This window comes from Muscardinus avellanarius (assembly GCF_963383645.1).
Source record: "Muscardinus avellanarius genome assembly, chromosome: 12".
Classification (NCBI taxonomy): Eukaryota; Metazoa; Chordata; class Mammalia; order Rodentia; family Gliridae; genus Muscardinus; species Muscardinus avellanarius.
The window spans coordinates 74,712,650-74,733,019 of record NC_137798.1 but is presented as its reverse complement, the minus strand read 5'-3'; the positions used below and the strand labels follow the sequence as shown (position 1 = coordinate 74,733,019).

Below are 20,370 nucleotides of genomic sequence, written 5' to 3'. Positions count from 1 at the left end.
TGAAAAAGTAAAGAATAGCAGAGAGTGACTGAGACCTCCCATCCCAGAGCCTCTTCTCTCCCACAGGAAGCAGGAAGGCCAGAGAGGCAGCTTCCATCCTTCCCTCCCTCCCAAGTACACCCCCATGCAGAAGAGCAGCTGCAGATTCTGCCCAGAGCTTGCTCCTTTCGGTGCCACAACAGACAAGCGATAGAAACAGAGTCCCCAAGGGTTAGGGAAGCTCAGATGTCCAGCTGGAAGCACCCAAGCCCTGTGTGTTCACACCAAAGTGAATGATGCCAGCCAATCTGGAAGAGGATGCACAGTGGCCGTTCAGTGGAAATCAGCTGGATCAGAGCAGAGGATGGGGCGGGCAAGACCCTCAGGACACAGTGGACACAGTGCTCTCAGCACAAAGCATGCTCCATCCACCCGCATCTCATTGCACTCCCTTACTCCTAAATGGGCGGCCAAGGGGTACCAGCTCTCCCACTGAAAGAACAAGATGGTGGCCCCGTGCCTGCCATCATTTACAAGGGGAAAATTTTACTTCCAATATCTGCATAACTTAGATTGCTTACTCACTATGAACTATATGCCACCTAGAGCTCCTACAAGAAGACAAGAAGTAGAGCCCCCTCAAAGAGCTGGCTGCTGACTGCGGCTCACTGAGAGTCCAGCTTCTACATCTTCCAGATCTCCATGTGTTAAGAGTCCCAGTGAGCTCAGAGGATCCATCAGTGTAGGGAGAGGAGCAAGGGCAAGCCCAGGCTCCAGGGGACAGGCCACACACGACTCCTCTATAGCATCAAGGCTCACTGCGACCCATGTTTCTTCCCTCTGGTAAACTCAAAGAAGAAATATTAGTTTTGTCAAAGATCAAGAGCTCCTAGCTGGGCATGGTGACACATGCCTGTAATCCCAGGACATGGAAGACTGAGACAGGAGGATTGCAGGTTTGAAGCCAGCTTCAGCAACTCAGTGAGGCTTATGTCAGCTTAGAAAGACCGTGTTTCCAAATAAAAATAAATAAATAAAACAGGGCTGAGGATGTATCACAGGGGTATATCCCCCAGGTTCAATCTCCAGCACCGCCCACCCCCCAAAAAAGAATGAGACCTCTTGAGGATATACAAATCTCAGCTTTGGCGAGTCTAGAAAGTTTCCCGCCGCCAATCCCTACCACCACCACTTCTTTTCCCTTGCAGATATCAAACCAAAGACACTGCCAATGTCATAAAACCTGACCACAGCACAGGCTAGAGGTTTCTAGACCTCTGGATATCACAGATGAAGAAGAATATTTATCTCACCATTCATTTGAAAAGGAAGAAGAATTTCAAAACTCACTACAAAGTTATAATCATCAAGACAGCAAGATACTAGCATGAGACTAGACATGAGAGATCACTGGAATTAAATTGTGAGGCCAAAAGTAAGCCCTGACGTTTACAGTCAACTGATATCTGACAAGGGCACCAAAACAATGCAAAGGGGAAAAAATCACTTTTTGACAAGCTGGCTGAGATAACCGGACACACACATACAAAAGGAGTGAAACTGTCTCAGTCACGCACAATATACAAAAATTAACTCTGAATGGATCAAAGGCCTAGATGTAAGGGCTAAAATCATAAAACTCTTGGAAGAAAACACAAGAGTAAATATTTGTTACCTCAGATTAGGAAATGGTTTCTAAAATATAACAACAACCACATAACCAATAAAAGAAAAAAATAGATAACTAGGACTTCAAAACTAATATTTTTGTGCCTCAGCCAAGCATGATGGTGCACACCTGTAATTCTAGTTCTCAGGAGGCTGAGATAGGTTCATGACCTGCCTCAGCAAATTAGTGAGGTCCTCCACAACTTGTAAGACATGTTTCAAAATAAAAAATAAAGCCAGGCATGATGGCACACTCTTGTAATCCTAATACCTGGGAGGATGAAACAGGAGGATCACAGGCTTACGGTCAGCCTCAGCAATTTGTGAGGCCCTTCGCAACTTAGTGAAACCCTGTTTCAAAATAAAGAATAAGACAAATCTAGGGGTGTAGCTCAGAGGTATAATGCTCCTCGGTTCCATCTCCAGTGCCACAGTCTTTTTTTTTTTTTTTTTTTTTTTTTTTTTTGTAGTACTGGGGTTCCTGGAAGCCCTTCTACCTCCAGGCTACACTCCCAGACCTATTTTATACTTTTTTTTTTTTTTTTTTTTTTTTTTTTTGTAAACAGGGTCTCTTAAGCCAGCATGGCTGGCTTCGAACCTGCGCCATCTTCCTGTCTCCGCCTCCCAAGCGCGGGGATTACAAGCATGCGCCATCACACCCAGCTTCAAAAAAAATTTTTTTTAATAAATAAAGTTTAAAATATAGAGCTAAGGTATAGCTCAGAGGTAGAATCCCCATTAAAAAAAAGATTACATTAAGAAAGTGAAAAATCAACCCACTAAATGGGAGAAAATATTTGTAATTTGCATATTTGAAGAGTCTTATATCTGCATTATATAAAGAATTCTTACAACTTAATAATAAAAAAGACAAGTGAATTATGAAATGAGCAAAAGATCCAAATACCCATCTCTTCAAAGACGTATAAATAGTCAAGAAACACTTGAAAATATACTCAACATCATTATCCAGTCATTAGGAAAAATGCATATAAAAAACTGCAACAAGATACCAATTCATACTCAACAGGATAGCTAAAATAAGGAAGACACATATTAATAAGTGTTGTCAAAGACAAAAAGAAATTGAAACCCTCATAGATTGTTAGTAGAAATATAAAATGGTGCTGCTACTTTGGAAGAGTCTGTAAATTTTTCAAAAATTTAAATATGTAGTTAACATATGATCTACCAATTCTATTTCCAGGAATAGAGCAAGGAAATTAAAAATATATGTCCATACAAAAATGTATACAAATGTTTGCAATGGCATTATTTATGATAGACCCCCCAAAAAAATGAAAACAACCCAAATGTCCATCAGGTGATGAATGGAAAATCAAAACAGACACAGCCATCTAATAGGGGTGTGTGTGTGTGTGTGTGTGTGTGTGTGTGTGTGTGTGTGTGTCACTCGGGCATTCTACTGCTGAGCTACACTCCCAGCCCATTTTATTTTTATTTTGAAACAGGGTTGATGAGAGTTGATGAGAGTCTCACTACTTGCTGAGGCTGGCCTCCAACCTGCTATCCCCCTGTCTCCGTCTCCCAAGTACTAGGATTACGAGCATGCACCACCATACTCGGCTACAGAATATATTATTTTACAATGAAAAGAAACGAAATACTGATTCATAATACAACAGGGATGGATCTTGAAAACATGCTGAGCAAAAGAAATCAGTCACAAAAGGCCACGTACCATAATTCCATTTATATGAAATGTCCAGAGTAAGAAAATCATAGAAATAGAAAGTAGACTGGTGACTGTCGAGGGCTGAGAGGAATGATGGGGAGTGACTGCCAGTGGGTACAAGATTTCTTCTTGAGTGATGAAAGCAGTCTGGCATTAGATAGTGGTGATAGTTGTGCAATTTTATGAATAGACTAAAAACCACTCATTTGTACATTTTAAAGAGGCAAATAGTATGTCGGTCAAATTATAGCTCAATAGAGCCAATATTTTTAAAAAACAAAAACAGGTGTGAAGCCCAAGAGACCAGTTTGCCAGTCTCTGGGTTAGCCCGACTTTCCCACATTACAAAGTGAGACCTAAAAAAAAAAAGGTAATATATTTTGAGCAGCAACTATGGTAAAGAGGGCATTTTTTTAATACATTATCCACATGCACTATCTGCTTATTTGGAACACAAGCAACTCAAAGAAAAAAACACATGTAAAACTAGTAGTGAGTGAGGTGCCCCAAACACAGTAGATGTTCAAATTATAATAGTAACCATATGTTTACTGAGCATTCAAAAAAGAAAAAAAGAAAAGCAACAACTTGCCCAAGAGTGGGTTCATTTACCATTTATGCCATCTATACACAAAGGATGGGCTTGAATATTTAACAGTGTTACTGCAGAAAGAAAGAGAGGGAGGGGGAAAGGAGGGAAGGAGAGAGAGAGAAAAAGGAAGGAGGAAGGGAGGAAAAGGAGGGAGGGAGGTAAGGAGGGAGGGAGGGAGGGAGGGAGGGAGGGAGGGAGGGAGGGAGGAAGGAAGGAGGCATTATGCAGTGCCCAAGAGGGTTGAGGTCTAAATGATGGCACCACCCACTAAATACAACACCTGGTTTTGCTTGGGGCATCCAATGATGCTATCCTGGCTTGAGCTCAGGAACAATTTTGTTTGCATATGCACCCTGGATCTCAGTACTATACCTAAAGAATCATCTACACTGTCTGAGGAAAGTTCCACAGTTGCTTTTGGCAAAATCTTTCTACATTAAGACAAAAAGACCATTGCTTCTGGACTCAGACCTCTAGGCTCATCAGAGCTTGAACAAATGCTTTCCACTCCACCAGAATGCTCTGCACTCTTGCCAGCCAGTGTTTAATCAGCCCAGGCCAACAAAGGCTCATAGTTCATACTGATACCTTCAGTATTTGGTGAGATTCTGGAAGAGGGAGAACCAGATGGTAAGCCAACATGTTTCCAGAGCAAGGTGGTCACACCACTCAGGTCTACAGGACTGACATCAGGAAGAACAGTTCTGTACTATGGGAGAGTTGAAAGGAAAACTAAAAAGGAGCAAGTCCTACTTCATAGCTTGACTCCAGGCACTTAGAAAATTAGTATTGTGCCGGGCGTGGTGGCGCACGCTTGTAATCCCCGCGCTTGGGAGGCGGAGACAGGAGGATCGCGCAGGTTCGAAGCCAGCCACGCGCTGGCTTAGGAGACCCTGTTTCCAAAATGAAAATGTAAAAATAGGTCTGGGAGTGTATCCCCGAGGTAGAAGGGCTTCCAGGAACCCCAGTACCACCAAAAAAAAAAAAGAAAAGAAAATTAGTATTGTGCCAGGTATGGGGATGCACACCACTTCCTGGAAGGCTGAGTAAGAAGGATTAGAGACTTGAGGCCAAGGCTCAGTAACTTAACAAACCTCTGTTTCAAAATAGAAAATAAAATAGGGATGGGATATAACTCAGAAATAAAAAGCCCCTGAATTCAATCCATAGTAACAAAAGAAAAAAAAAGAATAGGAAGGAAGGAAGGAAGGAAGGAAGGAAGGAAGGAAGGAAGGAAGGAAGGAAGGAAGGAAGGATAAGCATATCTTCCCAGGTTTTAGAAGATACAATAGTAAAATCAATGGAAATGATAACAGAGTACTCTGCCTTGGTTAAAAGACCTTTTCTTTGAGCCTCCAAATTCAGAACCAAACACCATCAAGAAGAAATTACAGCTCCGAGGACCCCTGTGTGTAAGAAAATGACCTTAGGAAGTGGTGTACATATGCATTAGCAGGAAGAGCAGTGGTTAGAATGAATAAAAATGGGAAAAGCTGCTTGCCTGCAGAGCTGTTTCAAGAGAGATTGTTCCTGGAACACGGGGCTCAGAGATGGGAAACATAACACATTTTTCACATAGAAGTAACATAATGAATGGTGTTTCATATTCTATAATAATATTATTAGAACGACAATCCATCTACACAAAAAATTAAAATGGCTTGGGAACATGTCCGGGAACCACATCGTCGCTCAATATTTATGGAGAGCAATTTGGTAGTATGCATAAAATGCCTGAAAAATATGGACCTTTTGCCCTAATATATGCTTTCTTAAAATTTAACCCCCAAAATTCCAGGATTCAGGGAACATTCATACATGGAACATATTGCAGACATTTTTTTTTAAGAAATGAGGTAGGGTTATATGCAATTTACTAGAAATAAGCCCACAATATAATTAGTTGAGAAAATGTTATAAAACAATGTGTGATCTAGATGTGGTGGTACACATCCCAGGACTTGGGACAACTTAGTAAGACCCTGTTTACAAATTAAAAAAAAAAAAGGACTGAAAATGTAGTTTAGAGATAGAATGCACCTGAGCTTAATCCCCGGTACCAACCATACACACACACAAATGTGTGATATTATTTTATTCTACATAATGATTAAAATACACATAAGGAAAAAAATCTAGAGGGTTATAGACTTAATTGTTGCTATACTGGAAAGATGAAGTCGATGGTTTTGTCTTTCTACACTATGCATTTCTAGATGATCAGAATTTCTTTTTACAGAGTATGATAGCTTTTCTATTTAGAAAGACAAACATATTCCTCTATAATTATTTGGCTACTCAGATCATATATCACACATGTAAGAAAAGGCTCATCAACTACATCATTTTTGTAGTTGGAAATGGCTATGTCATCATTTTCTGTATTTGTAGATCCTTAGATTGTTTCTAAATTTTTGAAACCATAAACAGAACTTAGGTGGAAATCCTGGTGGCTAACTATTTTCACATATTTTTAATTATTTCCTCAGAATAAATTCCTAGAAGTAGAATTTCAGGCTCAAAATATGGACCCAATTAAAGACTTTTGACCTATATTGCAAAATGATGCCATTAAAAAGTTGGTGCCAATTTGCTTTCCCAGCTGCAATACAGGGATAAGGTTAGGATTTTCCCTATACCATCTTTTCTAATTTTGACCACTTTGTATAGCAAAACAACCTATCACTTATCTTTTAATGACGAGGGACGTTAACATCATTCATTAGCCATTTGTTATTATTGTGTGACCTGCTTATTATTAATTTTTCTCAATTTTCTACTAGGCTCTTTTTCTTTCCAAATTATAAGAGTTATTTACATAAGTTCTTTCTCATGAAGGCTAACATGTATTATTTGCATTTAGTTTTGGTTGTTGTTGTTGCTGTTGTTGTTGTTGTTATTGTTTTGGGGTTTTTTGTGGTACTGGGGATGGAACCCAGGGGCATTCTACCTCCAAGCTACACCCCTAGCCCTGTTTTTTATTCTTTATTTTGAAACAGGGTCTCACTGAGTTGCAAAGGGCCTAACTAAATAGCTGAGGCTGTCTGCAAACCACCATCCTCCTGTCTTAGCCTCCCAAATGCTGGGATTACAAGCATGCGTCACCACGCCTGGCTGCTTTTAGTTTTATTTAAGACATTTATGGTTTAAAGTTTATATATAGCTGGGCGTGGTGGCGCACGCTTGTAATCCCCGCGCTTGGGAGGCGGAGACAGGAGGATCGCGCAGGTTCGAAGCCAGCCTCACTGGCTTAAGAGACCCTGTTTCCAAACAAAAAATATAAAAAATAGGTCTAGGAGCGTAGCCCGGAGGTAGAAGGGCTTCCAGGAACCCCAGTACCATATATATATATATATGTGTGTGTGTGTGTGTGTGTGTGTGTGTGTGTGTATTCCCAACAACATATTTCATTCTGAACTCCAAGCAACTAACTTGTTAATGAGATTTAAAAATATGTATTATCAGTGGCACATATATTATCTATTATAAAGTACTTTCTCATTTGTCTTAATATCTTTGCTGCATATAAGCTTCTTGAAGGCAGAGGTCCTGACATTTTTTTAACACCCTACAGCAACCAGCACGCAGCTCAGAATACAGTGGAGCTTAAAACTGTCACTGTTTGGGATAAAAAGATATTGTGTCTGGGGATCTGCTTTTTGAAGCATTTTGGTTTGGGATGGGAGATGAAACTGTGGGTAAAGATGAAACAGAAATGGCCACGTGTCAATCATTGTTGAAGCTGGTGATGGGTACATGGAGTTCATTATACTATTATGCGTGCTTTTTTGTATTTTTTAAAATTTTCCATAATCAAAAGGGTTTTTTTAATGTGTATTTGATTGATTGGGCAACAAGAGAGGGAACTTCTGGGATAACAATGGTGATGAAAATGAAATACATATGCCCCAAGGCCACTTCTGTAGCATAAATAAGTTAAGACACAGGCCTTGAAATTAGGCAGACTTGAATAGAAATCCTTTCTAGCTCATTTAACTCAACCCATTATGCACCTCCTCTGAAATTCAGTTTCCTTTATACAGAAGGGTATTAATAACTACCTCAGAAAGGTTGTAGGGAAGATTAATGGGTATAAAACTAGGTTCCTTACCACCTGGGAGCACTCAACAAAGAGTCCCCATCACTGCCATTCAGTGGCCGGTGTTTGACAAGCTCCAGCCAACATTTCCTGATGGTGGCAAGCCAGCATCCTTCCTCAACTGCCCTCAACTGCCACGCAGGTTTCAGCTAATCAGCTCAGGCACCAGACAACCACCTGGCAGGGGACTTGGAAGAACAGATGTCAGGAATTATGTCCCGATAGCCAGAAGAGAAAATATATAAGACCACAGCAAAGCACAAAGCCTGTAGCTCCTGGCTTAACAGGTCACCCAAGGGCCTTCACTCCACTTTCCAATGACAAGATCAAGAAATGTGAGCAACAAAGCCCTTTGACCAAATGCTGGCATCATTGGGGGAGCTCTCAAAATTACAATGTTTGGGTCCCACTCCCAGAATCTGACTTAATGACCTGGGACATGGCCTCAGTATTGAGATTTTTAAAAAACCTAAGGAGAGCTCATGCACAATTTTAGCATCACTACTATAAAAGGAAGATGAGTCTCTGCTTCTGTGTGTGTGTGTGTGTTGAGTCAGGCATCGGGAGGAAGGAGGACAAAAGGAAACAAAGAAAGAGAACAGAAGCCATCAAGTCCCATGTGAACCCCATTAAAGCCAACTCAGTCATGTGGTCTCAAGCTGTGTCCCAGAGCAGACAAACCCAATCCCATTAGAGCCCCATCATGCCCTCCATAAACTTCAAGAGAATATGTAATAATTCCCAGGGCTAAAATATGTTATTAACACCAAGATGCGTACATGGGAATATTCTAAGGAATATTAAAGCGATGTAGCTTGTCTCTGGGTTTGGGTCTTGAAAAATAAAAAATCTAGTTAAGTAATGACAGGGTTGGGGGAGGACAAGGCACTCTGTGCCCTGGCATTCTGGCACCTGTCAATGTGACTGAAGCACACTCAGAGGTAGCCTCATTTGTGAAGTTATTGTAGCATCTTTGATCGGGGGAAAGCAATCTATTTCAATCACTTGAGCTGGGATGGGTGGCCATCGGGCTGGTTGGCTGCCCACCAGGGTGAGCCAGCTTGAGCGAGTGGACACATGGCAGTGCCGAGACTGTTAAACAAACGAGGGGCACCTGCCCATCTGTGAAATAAATCTCTGCTGAGTGCTGAGGCATGCTCATTTAGCCATTGACTAATCTGGTCCTTTCTTTCCTTTAGCAAACACCACCTGGTCTAGCTGACCAGCAGGCTGTCTGCAGAGGACAGAGGTCAACCCTCCTCCTAAGCAACACATCCAGGGTTACACAAGCCTAGAGAAGAAGAGAAAAACCACCTCTGTGGACCTTGCCCTCCTCTCCATCACCTTTAACCTGTCCCAGCCACAGACAAATCCAAAAAAGGTCTGAGTTCCTCCCACAGCACAGATGCTCAGCAATACAAAGATCACCTGCATTCTTTTTTTCTAGAATAAGTAGTAAATAATTGATATCCAGGCACAGTGGCTCACACTTGTAATAACCTATACTTGGGAAGCTGAGACAGGGGGATGCTAGGTTCATGGCTAGTCTCAGCTACTTAGCAAGACCCTGTTTCTTTTTCTTTTCTTTTCTTTCCTTTATTTTTTTTCCTTCTTTCTTTCTTTCTTTCTTTCTTTTTTTTTTTTTTTTTTTTTTGCAGTACCAGGGGACATTGTACCTCTGAGCTACAACCTCAGTCCTATTTTTTAGTATTTTTATTTTTTGAAACAGGGTCTCACCAAATTGCAAAGGGCCTCGCTATGTAGCTGAGGCTTTCCTCAAACCATGATCCTCCAGTGTCTGCCTCCCAAATGCTGGGATTGCAAGTGTGTGCTACCATGTCCAGCCAAGATCCTGTTTCAAAATTTAAAATAGAGCTGGATATGTAGCTCAGAGGTAGAATGTCCCTAGGTTTAATCTTCAGTAATTAAAAAAATTTTTTTCATGCAAGAGTACATTAATTTCTAAACTTGAGGAACTTCTACAAAAGGTCTTAGGCATTTTGTTGTTGTAGAGATAGTCATAGAATGGATTTGGGGATCACAGTGGTGATCATGAAACATTTATGTGACATTGGTTTGTTCTAAGTGTTTTCCATGTGTTAACTCAATCCTTACCACAACCACATGAGAAAAGCTATAGTAATAATCATCGTTAATGATGATAACACATGATATATGTCGTAAGAAGAATACACGAAAATGACATAATATTGATAATAATATATAACATGTGCATAACGCACCAATACTAGAGATAATCATCTCCATTTTTCAGATAAGGAAACCATGACCCTAGAAGCTTAGCAACTTTTCTCCATTTTTCAGATAAGGAAACCATGACCCTAGAAGCTTAGCAACTTTTCCAGGGTGGCGAGGCTGGCTTCACACCAGGCAGCCCGGCTGCAGGAACAGCCACCCCGCTCAGTGAGCACCTCAGGGCTCCTTCTGCCAGTTCCAAGAGGAGCAGAGCATGGAGGCCCCTGGAAGGCTCTGGGCTTGAACTGGCTCCTCACGCCCCGCCCCACTGCCAGCACATCATCCATACATGGGCTTATGGTAAGGCTTAAACAAGAAAACACCTTGTGACTAAACACCTTCACCCATCAGCAGGCCAATTTATCTCAATGTGAGAGCCTGGCTGCATGCTGGAGTCATTTTAACATACTCCTGTACAATCCCCGCCCTTCCACATCTCTACCCAAGAGCAGTCATCTGGTAATCCAGCCCAGAAATGGAACCCCGTGGATGGACGGCCAGCCTACACCTTTTACCTACTGATCTTGAATCACACAGGGAAATTCCCGAAGCCCCCAGCCCTGGCCTGAGATAGTGGATTCACCCAATTGCTGCTCTATTAAACAAGAGCAATCACAGACATGGGACCATCCCAAACAGGCCAAGCTCATGTGTCCAGTGACCTTCCCCATAGCACATTCATCCTGCTGGCTCACATCCTGACTGACTCTCATGGATGCCTCCTGCCTCCCAGCCACAAGCCCTGTGCAGAAGGGGGCAGCCTAGAAACTTCCCTAAGGAGCACTATATTGTTCCCCATCCCTGCTGCTACGTTTCAGAAAAGCCTGTGCCAACATCAGCATAGATGGCTTGCTGGCTTGCTTTATTGCAGTACTGGGGGTGAAACCCAGGACATTCTACCACTAAGCTACAACCCCAGCCCTATTTTTTATTCTTTGTTTTGAAACAGGGTCTCACTGAGTTGCAAAGGGCCTCACTAAGTAGCTGAGGCTGTCCTCAAACTGCAATCCTCCTGTCTCCGTCTCCTGAGTGGCTATGCAGGCTTAGCTGGCATTATTTTTACACACAGCACTAACCAAAAGACCATGTAGGACAAGCTGTGGGAATGCCCAAACAAGAGATCACACACACACACACACACACACACACTCACTCTCTCTCTCTCTCTCTCTCTCTCTCTCTCTCTCTCTCTTCTGGAACCGAGGCACTCTCAGAGGGCTCTGCCTTGCAGGAGAGGGAAGGGTAGCAATAAACAGTGAAGGGAATACCAGGGTCGCCCATGGAAACTGGCAGGGATAAGCAAAAATAATCAGCCCACATTTGACAGAAGAGAAAAACGCAGGTCTGGCCCTCAGTGGAGACGGCCAGCGGGGGGGGCGGGGACCGAGCCATGCCAGTTTCCTGGCTCAGACTGCCATGTGTCTCGTCAAGGCCAACTGCCAGTTGGCAGGAGGTGGCGTGGAGGGCTCAGGCGGGGGAAGCAGCCCTGGGGGAGTCCAAGAGCCACGCACTCAGCTGTGTCTCAGAAAGGGAAGGCACCCAGAGGCCCTCACACTCTCAGAAACACACACAACACACACGCATGCACACCTCCCTTGGTCCAGCTAATGGCCCAAGAGAGCTATCCAAGGCCTCACCTGGGTAAAGGAGCCATCCTCGCCACATTCTGGGACAAACACAGCCTCCTGAGGCTTCTTGGCCTGCTCCAGGGCTTGAGCCCGCTCCAGACGACACTTGCTCTGGTCAGCATCTAAAGGGGAGGAGCATATTTCATAATGCGCTTGGATTCCACTGAAGCTGTAGTACTAAAGGCCATCCCGTGGCAGAAATGCCCAGAGGACCCCCTTGGCCTGCAAGAGAGCCCACGCACAGCTGGCTCCTCCAGCAGTAAGGGGGTCGTGGAGAGCAACAGCGGATCGGCCTCATCTTCCTTCTAATTCACTCTTAGAAAAGTAGTAGGTCATGTTATGCAGGGCCCCACTCCTGTAATCTGACCCAGGAAAAGAGTGTTCTACTTCCATTATTTTCCCCAATATTTACTCTAAAACTAGTAAGCCCAAGGAGTCTCAAAGACATTTTATAGTTCAAGAACTGTTAGCACTTTCTTTAGAAAACCAGGGGCTCTAGTACAGCCCGCGCAGCCTTCTAGAATTCCTGCAATATCTCTAAGCAATCCAGGGTCACAAACTCAAATATCTGCAGGACTCAAATATCTACAGAACTATAAAATGGCAACAAGAAGAATGCATCCAGTCCTGAGAGGCCTTAGGGAGCACCAAGGCCTGTGGCAACTGGAGAGCAGACTCTCCTTTGGGGGGAGCAGCTACCCAGCTCCAGCTACCTGTCACTCACTCTGTGGGAACTTAGACCTGTATTGGTAGAACTTCTGATTAGAAGAAAAACAAAACAAAACAAAATAAAACAGATTTCTATGTTGAATACCCCAATTTTTAAATGTTGTCACAAATGTTTTAATGTTGTAGAACAGATCAAACAAAACACATCTGTGGCCAACATTTGGAATCCCAATTCGGGGGCCAGCAATCATGCCTTGCATCTCTGTTTTAAAACAAAAACAAAATTGTACAACCAAGCAGTAGCTAGATATCTCTAAGCCCTAGCCTGCTGGCAGCGTTTAAAAGGCAGGAAAGCACTCTTACCTCCAGGTAGAGAGCAGTCTTCCTTCCCTTAGGCCCTGATAGAAGGAGTAGGAAGCAGGACAGAAAAGCAAATGAACAGAGGTGTTCTTAGCTCCCCATGGTGACTGCATGCTGCAGGAAGCTGGGGTCCCAGCAGCCTCCCCTGGGCTGCATGTGGTGTCCACTCACCTTTGCATCTGCCTCGATGGACCACGCCCAGGGTGGGGTCTCGGCACTTGGCTCGCTGGTACTCACACATGGACTCATAGGACCTGCCGTCGGAGGCGCAGATGGGTTTGGGCTGAGTCCGGGAGCAGTGGAGGTTGCACTGAGGGTCACGGTCACTGATTAGGAACTAAATTGGAAAAAAACATAAAAGGGCACTGAGGTTACTTTTACAAGAAAAATGGGGGTGGGGGGGAGTCCATGACTTCAGGTACTGATCTGCCCTTAAGAAGCAAGTCCCTAGTAAGCCCAAAGTTATAAAATCCTGGAGATGAAGGGAACTGAACAGACGCAAGGTCTAACCAAGGAAGGCATCCCCATGATATCCTAAGATCCAAGAACAAATTCTGTGCCAAGAAATCTGCACGCCAGATCTCATTAGGCATCATGACAGCCCCGTGAAACAGAAACTACTTATTTTGTAAATAAGGAAATCAAAGCCCAGAGAGGAGGTACTTGTCCAATGTCACCTAGCTATAAGGAACAGAGGCTGAATTTGAACTAGATCTGTCAGAAATAAAAATCTAAGCTTTAACTTCTAAGACATCAGCCTCTCCATCCATGCAGATGGCCATGCACCCCTCTCTGAAGACTTTAAAATCTCCAAATTCATCTTTGGTAAGTTTATGGATTAGATAATAGTAATGAGCCCCCCCCCCAAGTCCATCAGCCATTCATTTCTACCCACTGTTCTCTGACAGAATACAAATTAAGTAATTTTTCTGTGAGAAAAGTATTTCCTGATTCCCAAGCCATAGAAATAAGTTTGAGAAATACTGAGTTAAACAGATTCCTTCAGTACAGGAATTCTCAGTCACCTTTGTTACATTTTTACACACTGTGAATTTCCAAGAGATATAATGAATTAAAGATAGTTACAAATTATTTTCTAATCCTCCTCTTGAGCCATAGAGTCAGACCTAAATCTAGACTGGCTTCAGTAACCTGGTTTACCAATAAAAGGCCACAGAGGGATTACTAAAACTTCTTCTACCTACCCTGGTTGCAAGACTCACTCTGGGTGAAACCAGTTGCCAGATAAGAAGACTGACAACCCCAAGACCACCATACTCTGAGGGAGCTCAAGCCAGCACGTCATAGCCACACGAAGAAAGAGATGCCCAACCAACCCAGACACAGAAATGTGTGAGGGTAGAAGCCTGTCTAGCCCAGCTGTCAACTAACTGCAACAAAAAGAGATGAAAAATGTAATTACATGGGAGACCCCAAGCAAGAACAGCCCGGCTAAGCCCACTCATGCCATGGAACTGGGAGAGAGGATAACCCATTGTTTTAAGCCATTACATTTTGTGGTAGTTTGTTGCCCACAATCAGTAACCAGATCATGGAACATATACAATGACATGGCTTCCAAAGTATTTTACCTTGACCCTTTTATTAGTGAACCCTCTGTTGACTACAGAATACAGCTGCGGAGCGGTCACTGGGCCAATACAATCTACAGTACAAGGAGACTGCACAGCCCTGTCCTGGCCACTGTAACAGCTGTCTTGGTAGGCTGAAGGGACTGATTCCCAGCAAGGTCAGAGCACACCTGTGGCCATCTGCAGTGCGGGGGCCGACTACAGGCACACTGAGCCCTCCGGAGGTGCAGCCCATGGGAGCACAGCTCTGCTTCAGAGGTATCTGTAGGACCATCACATAGAGCAAGTCAGTGAGAACTTGCTGACCCCTTCCCAGAACATAAATAGAGGTCTAGAGGCAGCCTCATAGAACTGACAGTTCCCTTCAAGGGAACGCTGGACACACAAATCCTAAGCCTGAACCTGCCTGTTACTATACAGAGCAGGTCCCCACTGGAAAGCCAGACCCGCCAGCCACCTCGACCTCGCTCCTGGACACTGGCTGCTCAGCAGAGAGGCAGCAGCTGATGGCTTTGCCCACAACAAAGCCTTGTAACAGCCATTTTGCCTGTGAACACGCCCTTAGAATCTAGCAAATCACGACTGCTGGGTTCTCTGTGGGATGAATGGATCCATGTTGGGGCATTTCCCACAGAGCATTACCTTCAAACCTGCTGGTGTGACGGGACAGGCCTGGCCTCCCAGACTCCCGCAGTGCTCTGAGCCCCCCCCCCCACCGCGTACTCTCCTCTATCTTCCCTACTGTATTACACGATGGCAGAGGTGGCCCAGAGCCCCTGGTCCTTGCCCACCCCAGAACCAGAGCCTGAAGCACCACAGGGTGGCACTGCATCATCTAGAGGCTCAACATCTGGTGTCTGGCACACAGTAGGCTCTTGATAAACAGTTTCTGACTTTGAGAATCCACTTTTGCAGCTGCATCAGTGTTTCTACTGGCAATATTTGTAACAGCGAAAGGCAGTGTGGCCTGATGATTGGAAGCATGGCTCTGGAGCCAGGCCATGGGTATCAATTCCAGCAGGATGCATACATGCTGTTTAATCTTGGGGAAGTTGCTTAACTTCTCTAGGCTTTCCTTCTCTCACCTGTAAAGGAAGAGTACTAATAGACCTTGTCTTGTAAGGTTATTACGAAGATTAAATTAGTTGGCATATCATAAGTCATGTATAAATTCTTGCCCGTCTTCTTTCTTTGGAATTTAAATGGAGAATTATTTTTAAAGAGAATATGTGTGCATGCGTGCGCGCGCGCGCGCACACACACACACACACACACACACACGGAAGAGAGAAAGACAAAGTTTCTTTTCAAACCTGTACAAGTTTCTTCTCTGCTCTGTAGCTGGCAGAATGGAAGAGCTGTAGGCGTCACCATGGCATTGAACTCTAGGCCATAAATTCCACTTGGAAATGGTTCACCCTGCGCCAACAGAGACACCACAGCAGCTGTGCCAGAGACCAGCTTAACAACAAGAGGAACACTCTGTCTACAGACAGACAGGTTAAGGAGCTCTGAAGCCCCACCCATGCAGCCTGAGATGGTTCTCAGCTCTAGACAAGCTCTCCGGAGATTCCTGTCTGGAAATTACTGGCCCCTGGGGCCCTATAAAAAGTTCAGAGGCAGGACAGGACCACTGCTAAAGAGCATCTTCAGGCAACTGTGGTGTCTCATTTTTATCTGTTTCGGGAACCATGTGTATTTGTGATTGTTTTCTGAAAATGAGCTCTATAAAATGGAGCATAAATGGGTGATTCTGACCCTAGATGAGATTACTCTGGGTTCACAAACACTGAGTATGAGGTAGGTGACCCTCTGGTCTGCTGAAAGAACGGTGAGTCCAGCATCCCTGCACATCACACTCCTCCCTGCCCTCCAAGAGCTTACATCCTAGGGTGAAGACACCCAACACCCAGCAAGCAGTTACACAGCCTGCTGCAGGCGGCCACAGCCATGCTGAGAAAGGACATACTCCTAGGGACTCTGCAATGCTGCAAAGCCACACAGTCCCACAGAACTTTCCACAATGATGGAAACACCCTATATCAGTGTTGCCCAACACAGTAGCCACAGACCACATGCAGCTATTAAGCACGGAGATACAGCATATGCAACCGAGAAGCCAATATTTAGTTTTGTTTAATTTTATTTAAATGATCCATCTATAAAGCAAATGAACCAAGAGAAGAAGAAGGGTGGTCTTCAAATGAATTATTCCCAGTTGAGCCAGGCAAAGATGACTGGACTAAGGAGGAAAAATAGACAGATCCCAAGAACTGTTTCTGCATTTTGAAACCAGACAGCATTATTTATTTATAGGTCAACAGCCAGGATGAGTTTGTCACCATCCAAATGAAGTCATGAGGGTGACTTTTTCTCTTTTGTCTTGCAGGGGTCAGAGGTAGAGACTGAAGTCCTCAGCCTCAGGCTGTGGCTGTACTCAGGTCTCTCAGAACACAGACAAACTCAAGGAACTGGAGTCATCCTACTGGGACATGAGCCCTTGGGTCACAGAACTCTGTTGTTGTGGGCCCAAGAACAACCACAATTGGTGGGAATTTTTGGTGTTGGGCAGGGCCGAGCAGTCTCCCCAACAGGCCAAACAGGAAGCCATTTTTGTCTAGGAGGGAAATTGTATTTTCATAAAAACCCTCACTTAGATTCTCTTCCTTCTTCCTACCCAAAAGACAATAAAAGCAAAATAACAATGTTAAATCTGATTGCTTAATACAGAAACCAAAGGGGCCAGAACAATTGTGCATCTGGTACTGTCTCTCCCACCCCTTTTCCTTGGGTGACTCCAACATTTTGTGTTGCGCTTATATTTGTAAAGTAGGACAGGCACTTAATATACATATAAGCAAGTCATCCTTCCTATTGGAAAGTCAACCATTCCCTGAGCGCTGACTTTGTAATGGAGGAGAACAGGATAGAAAAAAAAACCAATATTAGACCAATAATTCCTTCCATCTGAAAGGCACATATCCTGCCCTTCAGTCTCCAGCAGAGTAGAATGCAAACTGTACCAACAGCTCTTGCCCAGGGAGACCACCCCAGAACCACAGGCCATGTGGGTTTGACTGCTTGCCAAGTTTCCATGACAATGTAGGAACAACAGAGCCAGCCTACAGCTTCATCTGGGAGGAGATGTTCAATTCTTTCTAATATCAAGCTGTTCTCACAATCTTCAATTCCACCTGCTACTACTATGCTGATTTAACCAGTAGCTTAAAACTGGTATTTTTCTGTTATATGTGTATCTCTCTATTTTCCCAGGTGTAGAAGAGGGGACAGGAGCTGAGGGCAGGAGCACTCTACTGATGGGTATGGCAATAGTGAGTGGGATCTCTGGAGGTGGCCCCTGGCATGGACAGGAGAGGAAAATCCTGAGGAGAAGGGATTTTTTTCAAAGTCCAGCTAAGCTGGGTGTGGTGGCACACACTTGTAATCCCAGTACTCAAGGGGTTGAAATAGAAGGATCACAGGTTCACGGCCAACCTCAGCTACTTAGTGCAACCCTGAATAAAGAATAAAACTAGGTCTGGGTGTGTGGCTCAGAGAAACAATGCCCCTGGGTTCAATCCCCTCCAACACAACACACACACACACACACACACACACACACACACACACACACACAGCTGGAATTCCAGCTGGAATTTTTAGTAAGTGCACTAAAGAGCATTTTCCAGAAATTGAGAGGGGAAATGCACCTTCTGGAGCCAACACCTGGAACAAAAATTGGAGCATCGCACCCCAGACAGCTAGCTACATCCTGGCCTCTCACTCCCACCAGGAACAGTCGATCCGGCCACTTGTCTCATCATCTGCAGCACCAGACCTTGGCCTTTCCTCCCAGGCCATGTCTTTGGGACCAGAGAGCAGTTTCACATTAAAGCATCACTCACCTACCCACTACGGAATCTGCCATCTGCACGGAAATCCACAGCCCCACTTCTGCCAGCTCCAGCTCACCCTTCCCTGACCCCGGGACCACCACATTTACACAGGTGCGAAGGAGGGCCCCACGGCAGCTTCAGAATGGGGCTCTCAGAGATGGAGAAGGGAGATAAGGGAGGCCAGAGGGAGGGGGCCTGGCAGCAGGCGGGCCTGCTCTTCCTCTGCACACCTCCACGTGGGCCTGACGACAGCACGCCCCATTAAAGGGCTCTTCACGCTGCTGAGGGAAAGCAGACGCCCCCTCCAGCTGTGGGGCAGCTGGAAACACTTCTGTTGTTTTAGCCAGGAGAGGCCTGACCTTCATCACCCCACCACCTCCGCCTCTCTCGGGGGGGGGGGGGGGGGGGTTAGTGGTCACTATACCCACCCAGCCAGCTTTCCTCCTCCTCCGCTGTGCCCCACAGCCACGGGATGACCGGTCGGTCAAGACCCAGGGGAGAAGGCCTATCTCTCACCAGGTGTCACTATGAGGGAGGAAGAGGGAGTCAGTGGGTTTGAGAAAGCAGCTGAGACTACCTGATCTAAAGAGACCCCATGGCCGGGCGTGGTGGCGCACGCTTGTAATCCCCACGCTTGGGAGGCTGAGACAGGAGGATCGCACGTGTTCGAAGCCAGCCTCAGCTACTTAGTGAGGCTTTCAGCAACTTAGTGAGACCCTGTTTCCAAATAAAATATAAAAAAGGTCTGGGAGTATAGCCCGGAGGTAGAAAGCCTCTGGGTTCCACCCCTAGTACCACCAAAAAAATAAATAAATAAAATAAAAATAAAAATAAAAAAGGATAAATAAATAAATAAATAAAAATAAAAAATAAAGAGACCCCATGCTTCAACTTACACCCACTGTGTGCGCACTCCCAAAGCCATGCCCCGTGCCAGCCTTCGAGAAAGGTGGGCGTACATAAAGTGTGGGTCAGGCTCCAGGTCATCAAATTTCTAAAAGACAAAACTTTTTATTTTTTATTTATTTATTTTTTTTGGTGGTACTGGGGTTCCTGGAAGCCCTTCTACCACTGGGCTACACTCCCAGACCTATTTTTTATATTTTTTTATTTGGAAACAGGGTCTCTTAAGCTAGTGAGGTTGGCTCTGAACCAACGCGATCCTCCTGTCTCTGCCTCCCAAGCGCAGGGATTACAAGCGTGCGCCACCACGCCCGGCTTGACGAAACGTTATTCTAAAAGAAAGAAGCCAGACCCAAAAAGCGACACAGTAAATTATTCCATTTCCATGACATTCTGGAAAAGGCAAAACTAAACAGACAGAAATCAGATCAGTGATTACCAGGGACTGGAAAGAGGAGGAGAAATATGAGAGAATGTTTGGGGGTGACGGATGCATTTCTGATTATGGTAATGGTTACACAACTATATAAACTTGTTAAAAATCCATGATACTGTATACCTAGAAAAGGGGAGTTATACTCCATGTAAATTATACTTTTTGTGTGTGTGTGTGTGTGGTACTGGGGTTCCTGAAAGCCCTTCTACCTCCGAGCTACACTCCCAGACCTATTTTTTTATATTTTTATTTGTAAACAGGGTCTCTTAAGCCAGCACGGCTGGCTTCAAGCCTGCATGATCCTCCTGTCTCTGCCTCCCAAGCACGGGGATTACAAACATGCGCCACCACGCCCGGCTAAATTATACTTTAATAAACAAAACAGAATATCATAAAATGCAAAACTAAAATAATGATAATTCCAAAGAATGTTTGCTTTGAAGGGCCCATCACACACACACACACACACACACACACACACACACACACACAACTGGCAGGTAGTGAGAGAAATAAAAGATAAGATCAGATCTGAGCTCTAGTAATCTATTGCAGGAGTGTGAAAGGCTACAGGGATGCCAGATATGAGGATCCTC

General features: G+C 44.5%; 1 protein-coding gene across 1 annotated transcript in view; it reads right to left on the bottom strand.

Moving 5' to 3' along the window:
• The window catches only part of SMOC1 (SPARC related modular calcium binding 1), a gene marked incomplete at both ends in the record, with an annotated part of 153,544 nt that overhangs the window by 64,914 nt on the left and 68,260 nt on the right, over positions 1-20,370 (bottom strand). The window contains 2 exons of the mRNA XM_080707170.1: positions 11,928-12,040; positions 13,119-13,284. Of these exons, the coding sequence (XP_080563296.1) occupies positions 11,928-12,040; positions 13,119-13,284 (279 nt within the window). The remainder of the gene's footprint in view (positions 1-11,927; positions 12,041-13,118; positions 13,285-20,370) is intronic.